Raw genomic sequence first — 25,884 nt, 5'->3', positions numbered from 1 at the left:
GAAACGCATAGACACCATGGCGCTATACACCGTGATGCTTACGGCACATGCGAGACATAGACAGAGACGTAAACGAAAGCGTTGACAAGACAAAGACGCAGACATCACGGCACTGAACATCGTGGTGTTTGCGGCTCATGCAAATTTAATTAGGAACTCATGCTGCAAGGACAGCGAAGCTGCATAAGGAAATTATCACACACTTAGGAAGCCATGTAGGGTGGCTCGTATCGGCCGGAAACCTACCCAAGGCTTTGTAGACCCCTTACGACACCCGAGCTCAGTACTCTTACACTATCCACTATCCCCAACGCGCGTTCCTGTATGCTGAGCCGGCTTCGCGCTGTGCGATACGCCCGTGCCGGGCGCCCCATGAAAACGCTTGTGGAGCTCCCAATTCGCTGTATGCCGTCACCTTGCGTCACAGCTGCGGGCCATGGACGCCGAGCGCCGGGAGCAGAGCGCGCGTGAGGCCCGCCTCCGGGACGAACTGACGGCGTGGCAGGAGACGGTACAGCAGCAGCAGCTCCTGCTGCAGCAGCTCAAGGAGGACCTGGACGACACCGAGGACACGCTGGCCGCCCAGAGGCAGGAGGCCAACAGGCTCCGGGAGCAGATGCTCGGTGGGTGGCGCCGCGTGCAGTCGCGGTATGCATGTAGGGCGCATGCAGGGGGCAGCTGGTCTGACGCTGTGTGCAAGTGCTGTGGACTCAACATCTCGACACTTAAGTAAACGCGCGCCCTGACAGTGAACGCTTGCGATATACGACAGCGTTCGCTCACTAAAGCTACAACCGACCGACGCCATTTGCTGCTTGTTGTAATTCTTCCCTGTAATGTAGCACTATAGAGCGGGTGCTGCAGCCAGAGCCCTTCAACCGCGCCATTTGGTCTGTGGTGGCACCAATTCTCCTGAGGGCCTTCATGCTTAAAAACCAGGACACAGTGATTGGTGACGGGCGAGGCTATTCTGGCTTGCTAAATGTCCTGTCGCCTACGCATAGTAAGACTAAAAAAGCGACACTTTTTGAGCTGGACAAAATGCAGAGATCTTAGTTTCGAGTTTTGAGAAACTAAAATATGTGCACACACTGGAAGCTAAGCTCAATAAATGGTATTACTAATCAGGACATTTTCTTTTTTTCAGTTAGGTTGGCCGTTTCAATAGTTTCTTTTTTGCTGGCGATAAGTGACGACGAGCTCTGTGTTGTCACTCACTGTCACCGTCTTAGTCAGCCTTTATTTCTTTTTAATGCTGCGCCAATTCCCAAGAAATACCTATTACCAATTCTTACAGCTTGAGTACATCAGTTAAGCCCACGAAGAAGGGCAACCGAGCATCTCCGGCGTTTGAAGCCATATTTAATGGGTATCAGGGAAGAACTTTGGCAACGGCTGGCGTTAGCCAAAGGGGTGTATGTCCGCGCATACGCGCGTTCCCGCGTCAGTGCGTCGTCCGCTATGTCTCGAGTGAAATTTCGAGTGCCAGAGTGCGCCTCGTAATTACCACTCCAGTTCCAGATTATTGTGGAAGAATGGGCAGCGAGATTGCACCAAACGTGCTTGTTCTACGGTTCCGAGTGTGGTCGTCAAACGACAGTTGGTGAAGCTTCAAGTGTATGGTTAAGATGGTGAAGTTTCTCATGGAGATGAAGTGTCTAGGACACGTGGGGTGTTGCTAATTGCCGCGAAACAACCCAAGCATACGGCAGGTAAGATAGCAGAGAGCTTTAGTATCCTGCTCTCGTACTATTACAGTATGCGGAATACCGGAACATCGGAGTTGTTTAGGGCAGAAACGGTGACGATGATGATGGTCTGTGGTGGCAGCCCCTTTGTATCGGTGTGGCGACAAATAGTCACCTATGCCTGTTTGAGATACTTATGGTTTGATATATCCTAATCTATCACTCTAATCTACATGTGCCTTTTACCTATTCCTGTTGTCCGGCCTCCATATCATCTCTTCCCATTTTTTCAAGCAATACTCAGAAGGTCTGCTTGCTTGTCTTGACTGCTGATCGATTAACACTCCGATCAGTTTTGAACGCCTGCACTTCTGTAAGATGGACGACAGGCCGCTAGCAGGGACATTTTGTGACGATTTATTCCACGACAACGCATTACAAAGACGACGTGATTTGAACTGCGGGAGCATTCTGGCCAAAAAAAAAAGGAAGAAATGAAGAAGTCACTGCGTATTAGCGATTGCTGCTGCCGATACATTCACACCAGTGGAACATGTCTGTTTCAATTATAGCTGCCTCTGCCCAAAATGAATTCGGCTTCAGAAGATGGCGCCCCCAGAGATGCTGCTCACGTCTGTCTATCCGTTATATCGCGAATGGTAATAAGCCCCCATAACAAACGAATAAAACTATTCTAGTCATCTAGTCGTGTGCGCGAAAACCGGGTAGCGTTGCAAAGCTATAGGAACGGATGTTCCTATGCTAGGCGGGTCTAGGGCCTCTGCGGACTGCTTGTAGACGTCCGTCGAAAACAGCACGTTATTATTTGGTTACATTTTCTGAAATCGGCTGGCCTCGCGGTAAGCGATTGTAGGCCTGATGAACAGCCCAACCTGTTCCCACTGACGGTGCCTCCCTCCCCCTCCTCTTTTTGTCGCCTTGAACCTTTCCCTCGCTGCAGGGTAGCCGACCGAGAAAGCGTATGGTGGATCTCCACACGTTCCTTCTTCTCTCATATTTCTCCATTCCAAAGAGACGTGCGTGTTTGATGGTATACCTACAGCGCGACAGATGTGGACAAAAGGACTAGAAGGGGACACAATACGGCGCTTAAGTTGAACCAAAGTTTATTCAAAGAAAACGTCCAATATATACCACGCATCACATGACGCCCGCCCTCCCCCCCCCCCTCCCCTGCATACGCAGATACAGTATCAAAGAGAACCATCACATCACAGAAGGCGCATGTTTCGACGGCGATACACAGGTAACGACTGATTAACCACCGTAGCAAATTGCTATGGCAGGAGGCAACTCAACTGCTTTACCCGAGATCTAAGGAGGCAGCCTCGCTATCTTGCATCGAAATGAATGGCTGATTGACACATATAGTGAGCCTTTCTTAATTATGTGATGTAAACTTCATTAAAATTTCAAATTTTGAATATAATATAATATTGGCACGAGCTAGTTACGCGAGCTGTCGAGGAAGAAGAAGTGTGCGTGGTAGCTGCTGCGAAAACAAACTGTAAACGGCCGTTCGCTTAGAACTGTCTGACTGGCTTTTCCTCTCGTGACAAACTGGTGGACGTGCTGGGTACGCATCCATCGTAAGCCTACGGGTCCTCAACCAGAAGCTACTGACGCCAGTACCTCGGGGACGGCAGAAATCTATCGAAGCAGCCGTCGCCTCCAAGGTCTTCCACCGCAATACAGCCCCCTGGCAAGCTCCGTGAGGAAGATGTCAACAACTACCGCAAGCCAAACCGAGGGGATGCCAAATGCTGCCGTACCATGCATTCTCAACGCGCCTCGCACGCCTAACCCGTTCCATGGCGACGCCTTTGAGGACGTTGAAGACTGGTTGGACCATTTCAACCGGGTCGCCGCCTTTAACGACTGGGACGATCGCCGTACGTTGAAGAACGTCTACTTTTCCCTTTTAGACGCGGCGAGAGTATGGTACGAGAACCACGAAGCCTCATTTACCAGCTGGCAGGAGTTTTACCGACTGCTTTGCGAAGCCTTCAGCACTCCCGAAAGGAAAGAAAGAGCCGAACAGGCACTGTCTTCGAGGTTCCAAATGCCAAACGAAACCGTCGTCATGTTCGTCGAAGACATGACGCGATTGTTCCGTCGGGCCGATCCACTAATGCCAGAAGACAAGAAGGTGCGTCTGTTAATGCGAGGCGTAAAAGAACAGCTTTTCGCGGGCCTCGTGCGCAATCCTCCTACAACAGTCTCTCAGTTCATTCGTGAGGCAACAGTCATGGAACGTATGCTTCGGCAGCGGCTCTCGCAGTATGAACGCCAGACCACCATGACTGCTGCATGCTCTCTCGTACCTGCAAATGATGACAGGGAGTCCCTTACCGAGCTAATACGACAAATCGTTCGAGAAGAACTGCAGAAGTCCTATGCATCAGCTCCGGCACCTCCCAGTGCCGCGGTTCTTACGGATGTCATTCGGGAAGAAATCGGCAAAGTGGTTCATCCCTCGCCGCCAACACGACCCGAACCTCCCACGTTCTCGTACGCGGATGCTCTTCGGGCTTCCGCGCCGTCGACGGGCCGTTTTTCGCAGCCGCCTGCTGGGATTTCTCGACGCTCCCCAAGTCCGATCCACCGCACGAACCCGCAAGCACCTTTTCATCCTGGTCCGCGCAAATCTACAGTATGGCGCGCCCCCGACAACAGTCCGTTGTGCTATCACTGCGGGGAGGCTGGTCACATGTATCGCGACTGCCAGTACCGACGGATTGGTCTGCGGGGATACCATCCGGACGCCCGTTGCCCGCGCTATGGCGAACGCCCGCACGACATCGAGCAATACCTAGAAAGTAACCGGCTTCCTCCTGCCCAACAGCGAAGACAGTCACGGTCGCCTTCACCTCGTCGGTACGCGTCACCAAACCGTGCTCAACCCGCCTTTGATTCCGCTGGAGTCAACGGTGGAAGCCCGCGCCGGGGAAACTGAAAACGGCGACCTCCGGGGGTGAGGCCGCTGTCATGCGAACCGTCAAATATCCTCCGCCGACGCCATCCCCTCGCGACGTACCGCTGACGCCTTCATTCGAAACTGCAAAAAGAACTTCTGCTGTTATTACTGCTTCAATCGACGGTTATCCGGTAACTGCACTTGTCGATACGGGAGCTGACTACTCGGTTATGAGTGCCTCACTGGCCACTCGGCTACGCAAGGTGCTGACAGCGTGGGACGGCCCACATCTGATTACGGCCGGAGGACACCTCGTGTCACCCATTGGACGATGCACCGCCCGACTTGCAATTTCTACTTCGACTTTCGTAGCGTCTTTCCTTGTGCTGCCCAAGTGTTCTCGACTAGTTATACTGGGCATGGATTTTCTCCAGGAGTATGGGGCGATCATTAACCTTCGTGACTTGTTCGTGACTTTTTCTAACTACGTTTCTTCGGATTCGAGTGTGGAGGATGAACATCACCGCGCGGCTTTACGCGTGGTCGATGACTGCGTGACGTTACCGCCTCGAAGTAGCATCTTCGTCCTCGTTGAATGCCCCCAAGAACAACTAGGAATAGGCATTGCCGAAGGTAACCTCGCCATATTGCTGGATCGCGAAGTCGGCGTCGCACGAGGTCTCGTAGAGCTCCAACATAGGCAAACCACGATTCTAGTTACCAACTTCAGTGGCGAATACAAGCACTTTGCGAGGCATACCACCATGGCCTACTTTGAAACGGTGGCCGATTCCAACGCCTGTGCTTCGGTAACGACAATCTCGATTCCGGAACCCAGCGATGTGGACTTGACCAGTCACATCAACGTCAACCCACAGCTAGACCAAAATGAGAAGCAGAGGCTCCTCACTCTGCTATCGTCATTTAGCGACTGTTTCGCCACCACGTCGAAGGTCAAACAGACTCCTTTAATCAAACACAGAATCATCACTGAACCGACCGTCCAACCTGTTCGCCAACACGCTTATCGCGTGTCGCAAAGAGAACAGGATGCTATTCGTCATCAAGTTAAACAAATGCTCGACGATGATGTCATTCAACCATCGACAAGTCCTTGGTCTTCACCTGTTGTATTAGTTAAAAAGAAAGATGGTTCACTACGCTTCTGTGTCGATTACCGCAAACTGAACAAGGTCACGAAAAAAGACGTTTACCCACTTCCTCGAATTGACGACTCCTTGGATCGCCTGCGACATGCCCGTTACTTTTCTTCAATGGATCTGCGTAGTGGGTACTGGCAAATTGAAGTTGACGAACGGGACCAGGAAAAAACGGCGTTTATAACACCCGACGGTCTCTATCAATTTAAGGTCCTCCCTTTTGGATTGTGTTCCGCTCCGGCCACATTTCAACGCATGATGGACACAGTTTTATCTGACCTCAAGTGGAACTCGTGTTTAGTCTACTTAGACGATGTAGTTGTTTTTTCCACCACGTTTGAACAACACATCCAGCGGCTTGAGGCGGTTCTTCAAGCTATCCGCACCGCCGGCCTCTCCCTGAAGCCCGAAAAATGTCACTTTGGCTACGAGGAGCTCAAATTTCTAGGTCATATTGTCAGCAGCACCGGTGTGCGCCCTGACCCTGACAAAGCCATGGCAGTCGCTCTGTTCCCGATACCGAAGACAAAACACGATGTCCGCCGATTTTTAGGGCTTTGCGCGTATTACCGGCGTTTTGTACCGAATTTTTGTGAAATTGCCGAACCTTTGCAACGACTCATCAAGAACGACGTCACATTTGTTTGGGGCCCGGCACAATCCGACGCCTTCCACGACCTTCAGCAACGTCTACAGACACCACCGATCCTTGGTCACTTTGACACCGAGGCTGACACAGAAGTGCATACTGATGCTAGTAACGTTGGTCTCGGAGCGACACTCGTACAGTTTCAAGCTGGTGTTGAGCGCGTTATTGCGTATGCCAGGCGAACCTTGTCTGCTGCTGAAAAAAACTACTCAGCAACTGAAAAAGAATGTCTGGCAGTCATATGGTCTCTCCAGAAGTTCCGCCCATACCTGTACGGACGCCCCTTCCGTGTCGTCAGCGACCACCACTCTCTCTGCTGGCTGGCGAATCTCAAAGATCCTTCAGGCCGTCTCGCAAGATGGAGCCTTCGGTTGCAGGAATTTGATGTGACCATCGTCTATAAGTCTGGCCAGAAACACACTGACGCCGACTGTCTCTCTCGCGCCCCCGTCGAACCCGCACCACTAGATACTGACGACGATTCGGGTTTTCTTTGTACTCTTCCGTCTTTAAACCTTGCTCAACAGCAACGCCAAGATTCCGAGCTCCAGCCCTTGATTGAATACCTTGAAGGAAGCCGCCCACAACCCCCACGGCAGTTCGCGCGTCACTTGTCATCTTTCTGCCTACGTGGCGACATCCTATACAAGCAGAACTTTCACCCTACGGCAACCGCTTTCCTGCTCGTTGTTCCCGCTACTCTCCGCGACGACGTTATACGTGCATGCCACGACGAACCAACGTCTGGGCATCTTGGTTTCACGCGTACTCTCGCGAGGATCAAGCAGAAGTACTATTGGCAAAAACTCACAAAAACCGTGAAGCAGTACGTCAGAAGTTGTCGAGATTGCCAGCGTCGCAAAGTTCCACCTCTGAAACCAGCCGGTCTGCTTCAGCCTGTCCGACCTCCTTGCTCACCTTTTGAACAAGTTGGGATGGATTTACTCGGCCCATTTCCCAAGTCTTCGGCTGATAACCGCTGGATCGTCGTCGCCACCGATTACCTCACTCGATACTGCGAAACACAAGCCGTTCAGCGAGCTACTGCTTCAGATGTTGCTAACTTCTTCATCAAAAATATCGTCCTTCGACATGGTGCTCCCGCTGTCGTCATCACAGACCGTGGTACGGCCTTCACTGCCCAGTTGGTCCGAAATATCCTGCAGCTGAGCGGGACAACGCACCGTACGGCAACTGCGTATCACCCGCAGACTAACGGTTTAACTGAGCGTCTCAACAAAACGATCGCGGATATGCTTTCCATGTATGTTGCCACGGACCATAAAAATTGGGACGAACTGCTCCCGTATGTGACATTCGCGTACAACACTGCCCTACAAGAAACCACCGGGTTTCCTCCTTTTCGTCTGGTCTACGGACGCGACGTCACCACTATGCTCGACGTGATGCTCCTACCAACTTCGTCGCAACATACCGCACCAGATACAGACGCCTTTGTTCAGCGTGCCGAAGCAGCGCGGCACCTTGCGCGGGAACGAATTCTATCCCGACAACGTCAAGATGCTCGTCGATACAACCTATGTCATCGAGACGTCACATACAACCCGGGAGATCTTGTATGGGTTTGGACCCCTATACGTCAAAGAGGCCGGTCAGAAAAATTATTGCGCCGATACTTTGGGCCCTACATTGTTTTGCGTCGTCTAAGTCCTGCCAACTACGAAGTTATTCCAGCCGACAGTTCGCACCACTCCCGTAGACCACGTTCCTCTGACATTGTTCACGTTACCAGGATGAAGTCCTACCATTCGCGCTGACTCTCATCCACAAACTTTGTGATTCGGCCCCTGTCGTCTCGTCCGTTGTCTTTCTCATTTCTTTTATTTTTTCCTTGTGGCATTTAACATCTCCCCAACTTTATTTATTTATTTATTTGTTTTTTTTTCTTTTTTTTTAGAGGGAGGGGTAATGGCACGAGCTAGTTACGCGAGCTGTCGAGGAAGAAGAAGTGTGCGTGGTAGCTGCTGCGAAAACAAACTGTAAACGGCCGTTCGCTTAGAACTGTCTGACTGGCTTTTCCTCTCGTGACAATATAGTAATACAAAATTTCTAATATAGTAAACTTCAATTAGCGCCGTATTATGTCCCCTTATATTCCTTTTGTCCGCGTCTGTCATGCTGTGGATACCACGATGCTTCGCCAACTCGCCCAATGTTCCACCTTATCGACTGCGTGGTTGTTCTGATTCTCGACAGACGTCATGGTCTTCGTGCCAGTAGATCCTCTGGAAGAAAAGGGAAATACTGTCTGTCCCCTTGTTGAGTGTCAGATCAGGTGTACATCGAAAACGAACTTTGAAGAAATCAGCCCTTCAGCGCTCAAACATCTGGACGTAAGCTTTATTCATCGAGACGCTTGTAAATTTCAGGCACCCTTGTACAATTTTTTTGTGCACGCACTGCACTGTCTGCATAAACATAAACCCTTCGTTCGCGCACCCTATAGCCTCACGAACGCATCTGAGCAGCGCGCCACCGCTTGTAATCTCATATACACGCAGTGCTCCAGGAGAGCTGCGACAGCGGCCTACTTATGGTGGACGTCCTAGGAAGGGCCGACAAGGAAGTCCAGACACCCGACGGTGGCGGGCAGCAACCCTTCTCCAGCTCCTCGCCTTACAAAGGAATCAGGTAGGGCGCACCACATGCCATGTACGGATTGAGTAACAAGATTTTTTTTGTGTCACTTATTTCTCCAATCGTGCTTTTGCTCTTCTTTTCTTTTTCTGAACCTGGAAAAACACATTCTGCAAACGCGTGAGTTCATACGCTGTCGTCACACTGGATCAGAAAGTTTCAGCGCTTACATTTTCGAGCGTTTGTTTCTGGAGGATATCCTTTCTATTTCTATAGCACTATATACTGTAATTCTATACATATTCTTTAATTCTATACACTATAATTTATATAGCACTATATACGCGTGCGCCGGCTTTATGCAGTTTTACTGATACGACGACGCGAAATGCGCCTTTGCAGCTGCAACGCTCTTCCGAACCGGACATCCAGCATCACCGCCTCACGTAGGTTCTACTTATACTGTAACGGATTGCGGTCGCTTGTCGTTTGCATGTACCGAAACAGCCGAAATCAAAGAACACATGCGCACACGCAGATGCGTACTGTCAAATGGCACGCGGTTCACATCGATGGTACGAAGAGACTAATTCAAAGTGTCAAATAATGCGTTCAGATGACTGCAGCAGGCTCCAGGACGTTGAATTGTTACGTTTTAGACAGCGCTATCTTGTTATGTGTACTAAAGGAATTTCTTAGATATGCAAGAATCTTTTGGAAACTTTACAACTTAGACAACGAGTACATCTACCTACATCATCTCTTCTTTTGTTTTTTACCGTGTCTTCACTTGTTCCTGTTATCTTAACTTCTAAAAAACCATTCCGGCAATGGCTGGTCGACTTGCACGCCTTTCTGTTCGGCCGAGTGACTTCCGGCTTCGCGGTGACCGACAGCGTGAGTGTGAGGACGGAAGGGCACGTAAGACCTGGTATGAGACTCTGAGATCTTCGGTTCTGAGCAACGCGCCACGCCGGATATTTCGGAGGCATCGCAGCTAACTGCTACAACTACAAACTGTGCGGCAGATATCGTACGCGTATCTAGGTTCTGGCTTTCCATACAACCAGCTAATGTTGGGGGATCATCTCTCTAGCTTTTGTAAAAGAGAAAAATAAATGCAGGTGCAACGCGCATGTTGGAATCCATGTGATGCGTAGTCTCAGTCAATCCGCGTGTAATACTATACAACTAACGGCGATGAGTACAATTGTGTTCACTTCCATCCTAAGTAGCGTGCAACCTTCGACAGTGTTTATTTTTTATCCACCACAAAAGTAAAAAATAACGAAACTTGTGCTTATGAAACTGCGTCACTCACAAGCTATGCCGAAACAAGCACCAAATCACACTTGCGCGCAGTGTGGTAATCTGCTTGGTGATTTCACGAGGACGGAGGGGAAATGTGACGCTTGTCAAGGAACAAATGGTGACGACAGGTGCATGCGCAGAAGTACGACACACACGGTCTTGCGACATTTAAGGATTGTGTAACTACTGTGTCACGGTGAGTCGTACCGTTTCTCGAGGACTTACCGCGAATGGGCACACACACAGTAGCACGTGCCGAATGAAGAATGTATTGCGCTACTCACTCTCCCATATCGGTCAGCCTATAGTGGTTATATAAGCCCGTTTGCTGGTACCAGCATTTACTGGTACTTCTGATCGAGCCTGCAGCAGACGGCAGGGTAGGCAAGGGTAGGCAAACAAGGTTTCGCTTTAGAGAGGAACGGATCGATCGCGGTGTCTTGAGCGCAACGTTTGATGGCTAATGGCTAATGCTGTGGCTAATGCTGTGGCTAATGTGGCTAATGACGTGTTGCGCAATTCACTTTTTTTTTGTCTCGTGGAGCGCAGGTTGGACAGCTCCTCGCCGGTGTACCTGGACCAGCTGAGCCAGCACCGGCGGCTGTCGGCGCTGGTGAGCTCGCAGCTGGAGGCCACCGCCAACAGGATCGCCCAGCTGCGAAGGGAGGCGGCCGCCAACCGGCCCAGGGGATCGGCGATCGACGAATACGTCCAGGACCTGGCTGTAGGCACCGACGTCAAACGCTCGGGCGCGCCGCCGTCATGAACGCAGGCAGAACGCAATGCCGCGTTGTACGGCTGTGGAAACCGCATAGGACAGCTGCGACCGACCGAAGATTTAGAGACAGAAGGCCTGCGTAACAGAGATATTTATATCGAATTGAGAGTAAGACACGAGGAACTTTGTATCGTATGAAAGAGCAGGACCAGCTTTGTTTCCTTTTTTTCTTTCGAGGGAGCCGAGAGTGATTAAGAACAAGCGAGAAACGAAATTAATGTTTCGCTTGAATGCACTAAACACGGTACTATTACACGGCAAGTGTTGATGTCACAATGCGACGATGTTATGCAGTGTAATCGCGAAGAGATGCGCTAAGGCGACAGATGCAACCGATGCATTAGAGTGATTGTCTGGATGTTAAGGGAGGTCACGTCACGGAAGCGACTATTGTCAATGCCAATGCACGCAACAGTTGATTGAAGGATGACGAGGGGCAAAGGCTTTTAAATAGAGAGGGTGCATGAGACGGCTGTAAAGAAACGTTTACTTTTGGTTCCCTAGGATGTATACTCACTGGCACATTCGCACATGTGGAGTCGAAGAGCTTTGCGGTATTCGCAAAGGTGGTTCCAACGCCAAAAATGGCCCATGAGCGTTGCGGTTATTCGAGATTTTTATCAATTGTTTCAGGCGCGGACAACGTAAGCGAAAGCGTGGAAAGGAACTTTACCTTGAACTTTACACAAATTCGCGCTACATAGATTGCCCCGCAAACTACTCTCTTTTTCTTTCTTTTTCTTTGTCGGTTTTGCGGGCTGCTTGTTTCGGGAAGGAGTGAGAGTCATACATGACAAGAAGAGAGGCAGCCCTGAAATGAAAACATTATTCCACACATTCGTCGGCAGCAGGATTAGGCGGTCTATGATACGGCCAGCAAACCTGGCACAGTTGGACAGGCTCTGCCGAGTTTCTGTTGCACTATCTTTGCATTCTAGATGACAATCCGGTGACACTATACGTGGTGCCCAAGTATTGTTAAAGTGCTAATACGAGCAGATACGCAAATGAGTCGGTCGCACGCAGTCTGTAAAAGAGGGCCGACGGTTTTGTCGTCGACATTTAGTCAGAATTTAGTCACGTGGCTTTGGGATTGCGCTAATGTGAAAGGCTGCGTTCGGCACAAACGCGCTTTTGTTTGCTGGAGGAGCCTTCAGTGTTCTGTACCGTCTCGTAAAAAAGCTTCAGCTTGCAAATCTTGGCCGAAGACGAGAATCCGACGCCAAGGCCTCTGCCATAAGGAAACCAGCTGCCATTGAAGGCGCTCTTAGTTCCTAAAGCCGGTTTATTTTCTTGCACTATTTATTATATGTCGCAACTTAGCTAGGCTTGGCGTCATTTGTATAACTGTCCTTTATTTTGTAGGTATTTAAGCTTGTATTCGTTCCGACGACGCTGTGGACGGTGTGCGCTTCGTTCGCGAATGTGATTTTTGAAATAACAACAGAATTCTAGTTAGTGATGAACCATAGGCTATGAGCAACTATAGTTTTGTAGCCGATGATATTTTTTTATTGATGCGAATTTCATGCGGGATAAAAAGGTAGCAACTTTCATCTGCTTCCTCGGTGACAATTCGAATGAACACTGGTTTAATGCATGGTAACTTTGATCAGATGAAATAAACGAACTATTTTTACCTGTCTCGTTCAAGGTGTGATATTACGCTTCTCTCTTGTATGAAAGACATTTTTCCACTTTTAGAAGAACTGTCACAGTCTGCTTCAGAGCTATGTACGAAATTAAACGATTCGGCCGGCTAAGTTCTGCCACGTGGGAATATCAGAAACATGAGTTCGTACAAAGATCACGTGGTGCGCTGATGGCGAGTCATAAGCTTAATTTAAGTGAGCGATCGCACACTCTCCGACATGGTATGGAAGAATACCACTTCCTGAAAATGAAACAGTGATCAATTTAAGCATGTAACACCAGCTGCGGACTCATGACTACCAACAACGATTGCATAAATCATAGAAAAATTAGGCACGCGAGCGTGGACATGCGCACGAGCACTTCGCCAAAATGGCCGCCGTCGTTGCTGCAATAAATTCGAAATTAACCGTCGCGTGTCATAGTTTGCTCAATTCAGCGAACAGATAAAACTAAAACATTCGTTACAGCGAATTCGCATCTCAGTGCGCCGATTTCCGGTACACGTAACGTCACTTTGCCACCTTTGCCGCAGACTCTTTAGATGCTCGCGGCAAAACGCGAAACGGCATGGGCGATCGTAAGCGCGGGTCAGCTGCATCGGTTTTATTTCTCCTTTGTCGCTGACCTACCGACGCGAAAGCAACTGTTTGCTGTAATCAAGCTTCGCGACACAAAAGACTGCACTGGCGTACAACCCGTATCTCTCAGCGCACAGCACAATTAAAAACATCGGCGGTGGTAAGCACGTCCAATCTCATTACAAGGCACGCCTATCATTAAGGCCGCGTGCGCGGTAAGCTCGTTCGGAATGCACCGCGGGTAAACCTTCCGAGAGCTACGTGCAAGGAACAATCTGAAGTTGAGGTCAACAGCTTCAGGGTTGTAACGCACGGGGAGTTGGCGACGTACTTCAGCTGATCTTCGCTGCGACGAACTTAAGACGGGGAAATGTACGTCCGTTGGATGCACTCGCAGCATAATTAATCGACGTCGACTTACGAACGCGCGAGTGCATGGTCCACTCGGGAAAAGTGGATGAGATGTGAATACGCGTTACGAGCCTTTCGGAATGGCTTTCTTCCAGAGCTGCCAAGGATAGGCTCAAGAGCCCAGAAAAGAGTCACTGATCATGTACTACAGATTACGTCCTACCGTCTTCTTGACACCGTAAACTAAATTCAGCATATGTGACACTAGCATCTTTATAATCAGGCCGTTCATTTGAGCCCTTCGTTCGTCTCGGTGCTTTCTTGCGTATAAACACATTCTTTGGTCTAGATCAGGTGTAATAAAAATGGCGCAACCCATTCGGTCGTCCATTGTATAGCGGCTAATGTAAAGTTACTGAGGCGTTGACTAGCCTGTTTTCTTCACATGTTTTGTTATGGGCAATCTGCGTTACGCACACGCACACACGCATGCTAAGGTACACACACACAGAAAGAACATGCTTTGTTACATTTTTGGAAACCATGGTTATGCTTACTACACCCTACACGTTGGCAACGGGAAAGGGAAAAGGAAAGATAAGCAGAAAACTATGGAGTCACTTGTGTGCCACTGCCCATCTTTCGTCAATGATACGTTCTCAGACAGATCGCTCTCTGAAGTAAAGATCCTGGAACATTGACTGAAGAAATTTAGTACGCACTGAGAGCACTGAGGCAGTTGGGCTATACGAGAACTTGTGACTACATGCGAGTGAACGTTTATATTAGGGTGCGAGCATCAAACTAAGTTGGCAACATGGTTAAGGCGACGCCAAATGCCGTTGACCCTTTATGGACGGGAGATAAAAACACCCGTGGAAAATGTTCATTTTTCATCAAAACGTGCAAAGTACACCGAGATTAAGGGTACTAAAAGAAAAGAAACAAAAATATGCTTGCGGAATTTTTTTTATAAGTAGGTGGACAGCCGTAGGCCGAACTTTGAAAGGGAGCTTCACCCGGAGCCACCTGTGGCTTCGCGTGGAACTTGTACGGACTGTTCTCGTCGAATCTGAAACAGAGCTGCACACTCCATTTTTCTCTACTTTACCTAAGTGACACCACAGCCTTCGGGGGTCTTGCATCGATCTGTCTCCTCTGACCACACTTTGAAAATGATAGCGAGCCAAACGTGAAACTTCTTCCTCGTCCTCTATTCATGCCCTAAGCCAGCAAACAACGCTTGCTGCCTGTCATTCAGTGTTGGCCGACGCCGTCTAGCCAGAAACTCTGTTCTCAAAGGCAAATTTCAGCAAGAAAATGTATCTTTAAGACGTGCCACCCTAAAGACAACACTCGTACAAATGTCTAAACGGCGGCGAGCGTAAGGACACCAAACATTGTCGCCAGCTGTATACTCACACTGCCCTTCCCTTCCTCTTTCCTCTCATCCGCCACGCATTGCCACACAGGACAAGGAGGCCATCGTGCATCAACTCCTGCTGGAGCAGCAACAAATGGACGAACTGCTGTCGGAACAGTAAGCGTCATTATCGTTCACGGCTCCATGCACCACCGATGTGCCGACCCGCCAGACACACTGCTTCGTTCGTCCGCGCACGTTTGCTACAGTTGCCACTTCACGGACGCGCTTTGTTTGCGCATGCTTCGTTGAAAGCGCATGTCCTCAGTTTTTTGCCTTTGCTTCGTCTTGGTTTTCGCTCACGCCATCACGCCCACCTTGCTTAGTTTCTTTCTTTCTTTCCCATTTTTTTTCTTTGTCACATAGAGCAGCTTCATGGCTCATAATGCATTCTGGTTTTTGCCTGGGTATTATATCTTGCAGATGCATTGGCGTTCACGGTGTACAAAAGTGAGCAAATGAGTCGTTCCGGTAGTGGTAGTGATATCTTCAACTTGAAAATCATTTAAGGGGAGTAGGCAATCTGTCATTGGCTTAAAGCGGCATCACAACAGGAGGTTAACATTTAATTTCATTTCTGTCGGAGCGCACTGGGTAGCTTTCACAACTTCGAGTCGGTTGACGAATTCTGTCCATGCGCTACGGATAACGTGTGCACTATTTTGGATGCAGCAACTACTTCGATACTGCACTTATATGCGTAGATAATTCCACCGCGCCCGATTTTATTTTATTTTCATCTTTAACTTCTTTCACATTATCCAGCAAAATAGGTCTTAACGGAAGTTGTGATCTGGAGATCAGGATGCCCACGTAGTGAAGCCGTTGCGAACGGTTCACTTACCTCAAACCTAGTGTTTTAAACACGCTCTCAGAGCAATCAGTTGATGCGGTGGCCCTCCCGTAAATAACATGTTCTGACGTACTGCTGCTGCTACTATAACTAAAGTTCATCGCACTTGAATGAATTCGTTGTGCAACGTGTATGCAATGGCAATTTTTATTTCCCTGAAGCCATTTAGCAGTCAGGTAAGTACTGAGGGCGTGAGAACAACCGCCAGTGCCGGCAAGCTGGACACTTTCTTTTTTAATGCGAATCATTCTTTCCCTCATTCCAGTACTTTGCAGCGCGTAGGTATACGTACGTATGTGGGGTTCCCCTCTCGCCTCGTTTCGTGCCCCTTCAATAAAAACATACGTGGCTGATGTTGGGATCGCACTGTTGTCTTCTAGAACAGCAGCTTAATGGACTATTTATTTATTTATTTATTTATTTATTTATTTATTTATTTATTTATTTATTTATTTATTTATTACCGATAGTGCCAATCAGCATTACGCCGAGGGGGGCGGAGGATAACAACGCAAATTCAGAAACAAAATGCAGGGAGATACAAACTACAAAATTATACTATGTAAACATCGAAAATAAACTATACGTGATCTGATAGAAATGTAATAATTGACGCGCATTATACCCATAAATGACTTTCTAAAAGGATGCAGTAGACACGCCGTTCAACACAATAGTTGCAAGATCAACGGGTGGCTTGTTCCACTACGATATTATACGCGGGAAGTTTTTATTTCTTTACTATCGGTCTTCGGCATGTTACAATTTCATGCAATCATCAAAATCAAACACAAACAACAAAAAATATATGAGCATCAGGTGCATCAATTACGGTCAGAGGTTCAACCCTGTTTGGCCACTCCGACATGCGTCGTTGTATTTTTTTGTAGATGGATAAACTATGCCATACACATTCCCTGAGGTACATACGCGCTGGTCGGCCGTCCGAGGCGCAGTGGTAGCTCGCCTTCTCGAAGCGCCATTAACAGTGAAGGTCTGCAAGCACAACAAAAGCAAATGGAATGCCTCGCTAAGGTTGCTGATTGGGCCTGTTGGTGTGTCATTAGGACGTGTTACGTTGCGCGTAAAAGACACGGACAGAAACAATGAACGAAGAAACACACTCAGCACAAACTTCCAGCAGTTTGTGCTAAGCAACAGTTTGTGCTAATAAGCATGGCAATAAGCCATGCTTATTGCCAGACACCCGATGTCATGTAAATATATTGGAAATTCCATTTCTAACGTTCTCTCAGGGACGTCCAGGGCGTAGGCTACTTCTCAACAGTGAACGCCCCGGTTCTCGTCCGATTGGTCCAGAATCGCACGCACACTTCCCTCGCGCCATAGCCAACTAACCTTTTTTTTTTAGACGTTTAGCGTTTTGCATCAGGTCCCAGTTTCTTCACCTGCCAGATTCTTCCCTCGTGCCAGCTAGTGCTTTGAGAGACTGTGTGTTAGACTGCACCATCTTCGCGATCGGCCCACAACCTCCAGTCCTTTCCTCGTAGGTGACACCGCTATATAGACCCTGTGAGACATTGCAGCTCCTTCGTGGTCAGCCCAGGTGAAACAGCTTTTCGAGGTTTCTTCTTCGGAGTACAAGTGCAATCGTCCTTTTTAACGTAGATTTGATGACACGGACATAGGTACGTGCGTTTGTACAAGACTGATGACGTCACAGTCCGTGTAACTGACTCTCTTACACCCGTCGTCAATCGCCTATTGTAGAATCCAAGTGTCGGCATGCTGTAAACTGTAGTCCAACGACCGCAGTAGAAATCTTGCCGTTGGCCGTCGTACGATCGTCGTCACTGCCGTCGTATCATTTTACTACTGTCTTTCACCCGTATAAGGCCGCGTCGCGCACGCATGTGCTCGCCGTACAAAAACAACGTAGCATATCCGGTAACGCTTTGCGGTACCCCAAACGATGCTGAATAGCCATCCGCGTGAAACGTTCTTGGCATAACATCGACTCCCGCAGTGAGTGGGATCTGCACATCCTTTATTTTTTTACGTCTTCACTGAAGAACAGGCTACATTGCTTGTGGAACAGAATGCTCTTAAGATTCGTATTTACAGCTACAACTTGGATGAGCCTACTTCTTGAACAAAAAGGAAAGTGAGCGAAAAGGTCATATTGTTCAACTAATTAGAAACCCGTTCAAACAAAATAAAGAGAGAGAGAGAGCATATGATAAATGAAAGGTAGGGAGGTTAACCAGGACTAGGCCCGGTTGGCTACCCTACACTGGGGAAAAGGAAAAGGGGACGGAAACAAAATAAAGTTTGCGCAGTAACAAACAGCTCACCGACAGTAAGCTCTTTTCCGCATACAAAACGGTTGCTTGCGTGCAATGTTGCCATTTTAGCGATTTCTTTTGCTAGATTTAACGATTTTATGATCGGTCAGCGGTAAATGTTTTAGTAAAACTTGTTGCTGAGCTAGCTGGTTCATGACTTGAAAACAAAGGTTACGGCGCTAAGCAGACGAGGATGAATTGAGGCACAAACGACACATACGGGCGCCAACTTCCAAATGTTTTTTCACCAGGATCCACGCATTCTTGTACAAGTAACCTAAGTGAAAACTAATCACAGTAGAGATAAGCAGGGGCGACAGAAGTTGACACTGCATGCGACTTTCGCACACACCCGTAATAACGGAGGGAGAAAATCGAGCGTCTTCCACTCTGCTAATGTGACTGCTAAAACATGTAACAAGATTGTGCTCGCATGACTTCATTAATACCGAATTGAGGCATGCGTTAGCTATTTCCCTCTTGATCAGTTCGGAATGTGCACCGTCAAATGGTGGAAGGCTTTTCTTAGTCATTGGGTTATACATCCAGCACACGTGGGCCTTCGTGAAAATATATTTAAGGTCCAGAAATTGAATTGAGTTATCCTGTGGCAATTCCCAGGTGAAATCTCGTCCACCAGACTCTGCCAAGAAGGTGTTAGTTAATTCTGCAACGTCAAGGCTAGTCTCAGTTAGATTTAAAAGCACAAGGTAGTCATCCGCGTATCTGTGGCAGAACTCCATCTCGAGCAGCATGGCTGGACAAGCTTTTTCCTGGACAGTGGATTGGCCGGCACGGACCTGTACTCTGGCCTGCAAGATCGCCGGACATGACACCGCTGGACTTCTTGTGTGGCTACGTGAAAGATGGCTTGTATAGCAGCGAAACTATCACACCGGATGCCCTAAAGGCAAAAATAAGCGGAGTCTGCCGCGAGATTGCAACGTCGTTTGTCAAAGCTGCAACAGCACAAGTGTTGGAGAGAAGCAAGTACTGTATTGGCTTCAGACGGTGGCCTGTTTGAGCACGCGCTGTAAGTGGCAGTGGAAAATAGCCGCTCAAAACTGGTGTAAAGCGTGACTGTTTAACGCGCCTTGATGATGCCACCCTATCCTTGCAGAAAAAAAGCTTGCGACAGAGACAGAAATGGGCAAAAAAACTGCTTTGTTTTGCCTCTTTTCTCGAGTTCAAAGGACAGAAAGGGTAAATGGCTAAACCAGTTTTTGGGTGTTTCTTTGTGGGTGGCTGAGACACCTTGCGTGCTTTTGGTTGGTTTTTTTATTAAATAAACTCCTGGGTACTTCCTTTATGTTCTTCTGAGAGCTGTCTTTTTGCCTGTTTCGTTTTCTATTTCGCACTGATTTTTTAAACATTGCTTGAATTTTTTTCGTATCCCTGTTTCGTGATACGCGAAGGTTAAAGCTATCCCGCGTTCCTCATGATCGAGCGCAACATTCTTGCGTCCGCAGGTGCTGACGCTTATCGCACCACGCTAGTTAGGTCGTTAGTTAGTTGGTTAGTTAGTGAGTGAGTGAGTGAGTGAGTTAGTTAGTTAGTTAGTTAGTTAGTTAGTTAGTTAGTTAGTTAGTTAGTTAGTTAGTTAGTTAGTTAGTTAGTTAGTTAGTTAGTTAGTTAGTTAGTTAGTTAGTTAGTTAGTTAGTTAGTTAGTTAGTTAGTTAGTTAGTTAGTTAGTTAGTTAGTTAGTTAGTTAGTTAGTTAGTTAGTTAGTTAGTTAGTTAGTTAGTTAGTTAGTTAGTTAGCCATCCGAAATGACGAAGCCTTTCACGATGCGGCGGTAAACGAATGCTGCCGTATATCTTTCAAATGTTGCTTGGAGGCGCTTGAGTAGCGGCGCGCGAGTGCGCATCTATTTCATATTTCGCGTATTTCGCGGGCTTTTGTTTTTCCCTCGGCAAAAACAACCAGGCACTCTTCAGCGCGAAAGAAATGCTTAATTCGGAGGTTATTCAGGGTGCCCTACAACTTTGTAATGGACATGTTTGCGATTCAAGCAATAATTTAAAAAATCACTAGTTAAAAGCAAATAATTAATACTTCGTGATGAAAAAAATATTGTCTATAAGTAGACATAACTGCCGCTACTATGCAGTCGGTACGATTTCTCTAGAGCTCTTGGGTTTTCTTAAAAATCTTGCTCCAAGTTAACTGGGACACCCGTTATAACAGACAGCCAGATTTTCAAAAGCACCTTAACTATCAGCGACTGACAATAACAATGTTTTGCTTTATTGTTTCTCAGTTGTTCAGCTTGTATTTTCTTTCCTGTGGTATTCTTTTCCCCATTTATATTGTTGTCTTGATGCTGTTGTTTTTGACCGCTTGATGTGTTTCTTGTTTTTTATGTGTGCATTTTTCTTTCTTTTTTTGCATTTTGATGCATTCTTTCTAATCACTCCCTACTAGCTTCGGCTCTGATGATACAATAAATTAAATAACTAAAATGAAATTGTTTTTCAATATGCTACTATGCTACTAAGCTAAATGTCAACACGCTGCTTGTAAATCCACTGCTTATTGCTCACCTTCATGGACACTAGACAAACGTGAAACGTCTCAGTATATGCGATGCGATATGTTAGCCTACATTATAGTGTTCCAAACGCGTCTACAATATGTGACATTCCCTCGATAATTTTAGCGACATTTTTAGCTACATCGGAGGGAAGCTGAGCCAAAATTTAGCTACTTCCATGTCCCGGTTTAGCGACACGCTCGAAAAGAAAGTTGGCGGCACTGTTTGGGAGATGATGTTTTGCATCAGTATCGCCATGCGCATGTAGATAAAAATATTTCCGCGCGCTTTAGTTCTTTAGCATTCCAACGCTTAGAAAGCACACTTGTCGGCAACACTGCCGATCGAAAGTACAAAAGAAAGTTAACGTGACTGTGTTTTTATATTTCCCCCTCAATTGTAATTTTAAGACGCAGTCACACAAAGCATTGAATTCGAAATTTAGTTCGAATATTTTATGTAAGTAATCATGCAGCCACACAACAGAAGTACGGCAACCAACGCTTACATGCAACAGAAGGCTCAGGACCTTAGTCGACAAAGTGCAAGTCTAGGTCCGAATATTAATATGCCGAAGACTAAGGCAATGTGCAATAGGCTCGAAAGAGAACGAAAATTTATGAATGGCAGTCAGCCATTAAAATGTGTGCAAGAGTGCGTTTATCTAGACGAATTAGTCACAGATGACCCTGATCACTAGAAGAAAATTGTCAGAATAATAAAGATGAGTTGAAGCGTGCACGGTAAACATTGCCAATAGATGACTGGCAGCTTAGCGATATCTTTGAAAAGAAAAGGCTATAATCAATGCATTCTATCGGTACTAACAAAAGGGGCAAAAACTTGGAGGTTAACAAGGAAGCTTGAGAACAAGTTAGGAACCGCGCAACGTGCAGTTGAACGAGAAATGATAGGCGTAACGTTAAGACACTAGAAGACTGTCGTGTAGATTAGAAAACAAACGTGGGTAGTCGACGTCCTAGATTTGACATTAACAGAAACAAAGGGACTTGGACAGAACATCTAAAGCGTAGGGTGTTCTATTAGGATTACAGAATGGGTGCCAATAGAAGAGAAACTGAGTCGGAGACAGCAAAAAACCAGGTGGTTGGACAAAACTTGGACATTCTGAGGCATACTCAGACTTAGAAATGCTGTGGATTATGTGCCGCGCCTCACCTCTGACGTTATTAATTGGTGTGTGTTATAGGCCACCTCGCAAAAGTCCCGACTTTCCCCGCAAGCTTCACAATGTTCTAAATAGACTAGTATCAAAGCACCCTAAAGCACATATCCTACTATTTGGGGACTTCAATTACCCCAATATCGACTGGAGTAACCAACCTCAGCCCATAGTTAGTCAAGAAGAGCCGAATGACTTCATTGACGTTTGCCTTAATTTTAACTTGACCCAAGTTGTATCCGAACCGACACGCGTCGCAGGGGAAGCAGCGAACACTCTGTATCTCATACTGACCACTCATACAGACAATCTTAATGTCATTACAGGCCTCCGAGAAATCAGCGACCATAAAGTAATCCATGCCAACTTTAACTTCTCACCTGAATTAAAACAAACTTCCCAGAAAACTATTAGGCTCTATGATAAGGGAAACTACGAAGCAATCAACTCTGAAATAACGAACTTTCTGTCGGTCTTTGAAACATCCTATCTTTCCAGAAGTGTGAATGAGAACTGGACCCTTTTCAAACATAAAGTTATCGAACTAACAAATAAATACATTCCGTCATGCAGTTTACGAAAGAGTAATCAGAAACCCTGGTTCACAAAGACACTGAAAAGGCTCGAAAACAAGAAAAAACGCGCATTTCGTACAGCGAAACGCCACGCAAACCCCCACGCATGGGAAAAATATTATGAAGCTGAGAACGCATACTTGGCCGAGATCGGAACTGCTAAGCGTTCATTTTACGAAGTAGTACTACCAAAAATGATAGTTGATAACCCCAAGAAATTCTGGAAGGTGATAAACCCGAAGGAAGCGCGCGCTATCACCCTCACTAACAATGCTGGTGAAATCGTGGCTGATTCCGACTGTGCAGACATCTTTAACGCTGCATTTTCATCTGTATTTACAGACGAATCCGATGCACCATGTTTTACATTACCACTTATTATTACTACAGCCATGGACGCCATAACTTTCAGCAGTAGTGGAACTTCGTGCATAATTGATAAAATAAAAAATTCATCTGCCGCCGGCATAGATGACATCAATCCAAAAATTTTGAAAAACGCTAACCCAGCCTGTTCCAGTATTTTCTGTTTATTGTTTTCACAATCCCTCTCCGAAGGAACCATTCCAGACGACTGGAAAGTGGGGAAGGTCGTTCCCGTGCACAAAACAGGTAATACTGATTCACCTCTTAATTATCGGCCCATTTCATTAACAAGTATTCCCTGCAAAATCATGGAACACGTCATTTACTCCCAAATCATGCAATTCTTAGATTCCAATAACTTCTTTCATCCGTCACAGCATGGTTTTCGTAAGGGTTTTTCGTGCGAGACTCAACTAGCCATTTTTCTTCATGACATTCACGCCAACCTTGATATTAATCTACAAACTGACACCATCTTCTTAGACTTCGCTAAGGCATTCGATAAAGTACCTCATCAACGCTTGCTTCTTAAACTTTCCCAGTTAAACCTGCATCCAAACATCATCGCGTGGATTAACGAATTCCTCACGCATCGCTCTCAGTCTGTCTTCATTAATAACCAATCCTACGACCCGCTCCCAGTCACCTCTGGCGTCCCGCAAGGATCCGTCCTCGGTCCCTTGTTATTCCTCATTTACATAAACGACTTACCCCAGCGCGTATCTTGCCATATCCGCTTGTTCGCTGATGATTGCGTTATTTATCGTTCGGTAACTAACCCTTCTGACCAAGAATCCCTTCAGGCAAACTTAAACCTTGTGCTAAACTGGTGTTCGCAGTGGATGATGACACTCAACCCTAACAAATATAAGTACATGTCTTTTCACCGCCGTCGCAACCCTTTTGTTTTTGAATATTCCGTTTCTAACTCCCCTGTTGACCTCGTCCAGTCTTACAAATACTTAGGTATCACCATTTCTCATGACTTATCTTGGCGACTGCACGTAACTAACCTAATATCATCAGCTAATAAAACATTAGGTTTCTTAAAACGTCACCTGAGGGAAGCCCCTCAACACGTCAGACTACAAGCATACATCTCACTTATCAGAACTAAACAGGAATACGCATCGCCCATCTGGAACCCTCATCAAGCATATTTAACAAATGCCATCGAAGCTGTACAAAACCGAGCTACCAGATTTATTCACTCTTCATACTCATACGACGTTAGCATATCATCTCTAAAATTACAATCAGGTTTGTGTGATCTTTCTGCTCGCCGTCGCATTGCCAGTCTTGTTTTGTATCACAAGTTTTTTTATTCGACCCTAAGACAAGAACCATACATCTGCGCACCCCCACCACGCCGATCCCATCGCATCGGTCACCCTCTTCAAGTTTTGCGTCCACGAGCCCGTACTACTACCTTCATGAACTCATTTCTTTCACGAACAGCAACTGATTGGAACGGCCTTCCCCACTATATCGCTGCCATAACCTGTCCATCCACATTTTCGACTTCTGTGAACGCCTGCATCTTGTAAACCCCACCCCTTATGTAACACCCCGAAAGGGGTCTTTAAGGAAAATAAAGTGATGTGATGTGATAAGATGGTGTCAGCTGGCACAAGACAAGGGTAACTGGATGTCGCTGGGAGGTGCTTTAGTTTTACAACGGACATAAATAAGCTTCGCTTTCATACTGCCAGCGCAGCCAATGGATTGAGGCGCGCTTAAGTATCGGCATCCGGAGGCGACAGATGCGTGCGAAACCGCCTGCCAATATCGCAAGTTCGTTTCACCCGAAGAATGCAAGTTGGGCCTTGAAATTGCCACGTCAAATGGTCATGAATAATTTATTTCCTATTGAGACCGACAGCTCTCATTGGTACTAAGGTGACTGTCGAGAATGTGTTTTTGGGCGGTGAAATAGCAGCGTCGCCGCTAAAGCTGACAGAAATATATATAGGGGACAAAATGAAAATAAAAAAAGAAAGTTAGCTGTTAGTCTCTCTTCCTGACACATCTGCTCTTTCTGCCACAACACTGCCTCAATTAGTGCGCCTCTATAGATGCGTGTGGTGCATGCATGCGTATGCGCGCATTTGCGAACGTGTACGTGTGTCCAGTACATTTTATTTCTCATTGTCTGAGAGTGTAGTTGGGCCACAAGGTCACGCAACGTATCTAACCGAAATAACATATTGGTGCAGACAGTATTCAACACTATTAAGTGCAGAGTACATGGCCACTGTGAGAGCATTTCAAAAAACGCGTTCATCGCGTGAACAGCACCCGCTGGGCTGTTCTCACCGCTTGCGACATGCATGACACTATACAGGCGTGCCTCTCAAGGGTCGGATAGCATTTTCGACTTCATAAGGCACCAATGGAATGCACCTTTAGGTACGTCTGCAAGCTATAACTTAAGAGAAAAAAAAATGTGCCGATGCCTCTGACGTTGATTGATGTGTACAGCTGTCCACGCTTCTGTTTAGAGTGCTTAACTGCTGCGCAGAGACGCAAAGAAATTGATGTCTGTGCGTTGCGGCAGGTTTCAGAAAAGTCTTGCGAACAGTGGAAACCACAGCGACATGCGGGTCACGCACTATTCAGGCAGGCACCTGAACCTAGAAGCTGCTGCGTTATTACTATGTCTTTCCTCTGCAGCCCATCTCTCGAGCGCTCTTGACATAAGTGTAGGGGTCTGTACTTGAGATGTATAGCTACAGATTCAGAAGACTAAATCGTGTTCGGCGAACCTAAAACAAATGATCCGGAGACGCGGCGATGTAAGCTGCCGCATTAATTACCGAAAAGAAAAATTGAAGCACACAAAAATAAGAGACGGAGGGAGGGGGGGATGCAGAAGCAACATTATATTAAGCTCAAGTGGCCAAACATTGAAACCTTAATTATGAAAACATCAAACATA

The 25,884-nt window shown here is 47.0% G+C and overlaps 1 protein-coding gene across 1 annotated transcript in view; it reads left to right on the top strand.

The window, feature by feature from the left end:
• LOC135900734 (serine-rich adhesin for platelets-like) overlaps positions 1–25,884 on the top strand; it is a 108,028-nt gene that overhangs the window by 68,335 nt on the left and 13,809 nt on the right. The window contains exons 10-13 of the mRNA XM_065430274.2: positions 428–623; positions 8,958–9,087; positions 10,894–11,068; positions 15,180–15,247. Of these exons, the coding sequence (XP_065286346.2) occupies positions 428–623; positions 8,958–9,087; positions 10,894–11,068; positions 15,180–15,247 (569 nt within the window). The remainder of the gene's footprint in view (positions 1–427; positions 624–8,957; positions 9,088–10,893; positions 11,069–15,179; positions 15,248–25,884) is intronic.

The sequence above is a fragment of the Dermacentor albipictus genome, chromosome 2, assembly GCF_038994185.2.
Source record: "Dermacentor albipictus isolate Rhodes 1998 colony chromosome 2, USDA_Dalb.pri_finalv2, whole genome shotgun sequence".
Classification (NCBI taxonomy): Eukaryota; Metazoa; Arthropoda; class Arachnida; order Ixodida; family Ixodidae; genus Dermacentor; species Dermacentor albipictus.
Note: the sequence above shows the minus strand (reverse complement) of the source record. Positions and strands in the feature narration are given on the sequence as shown.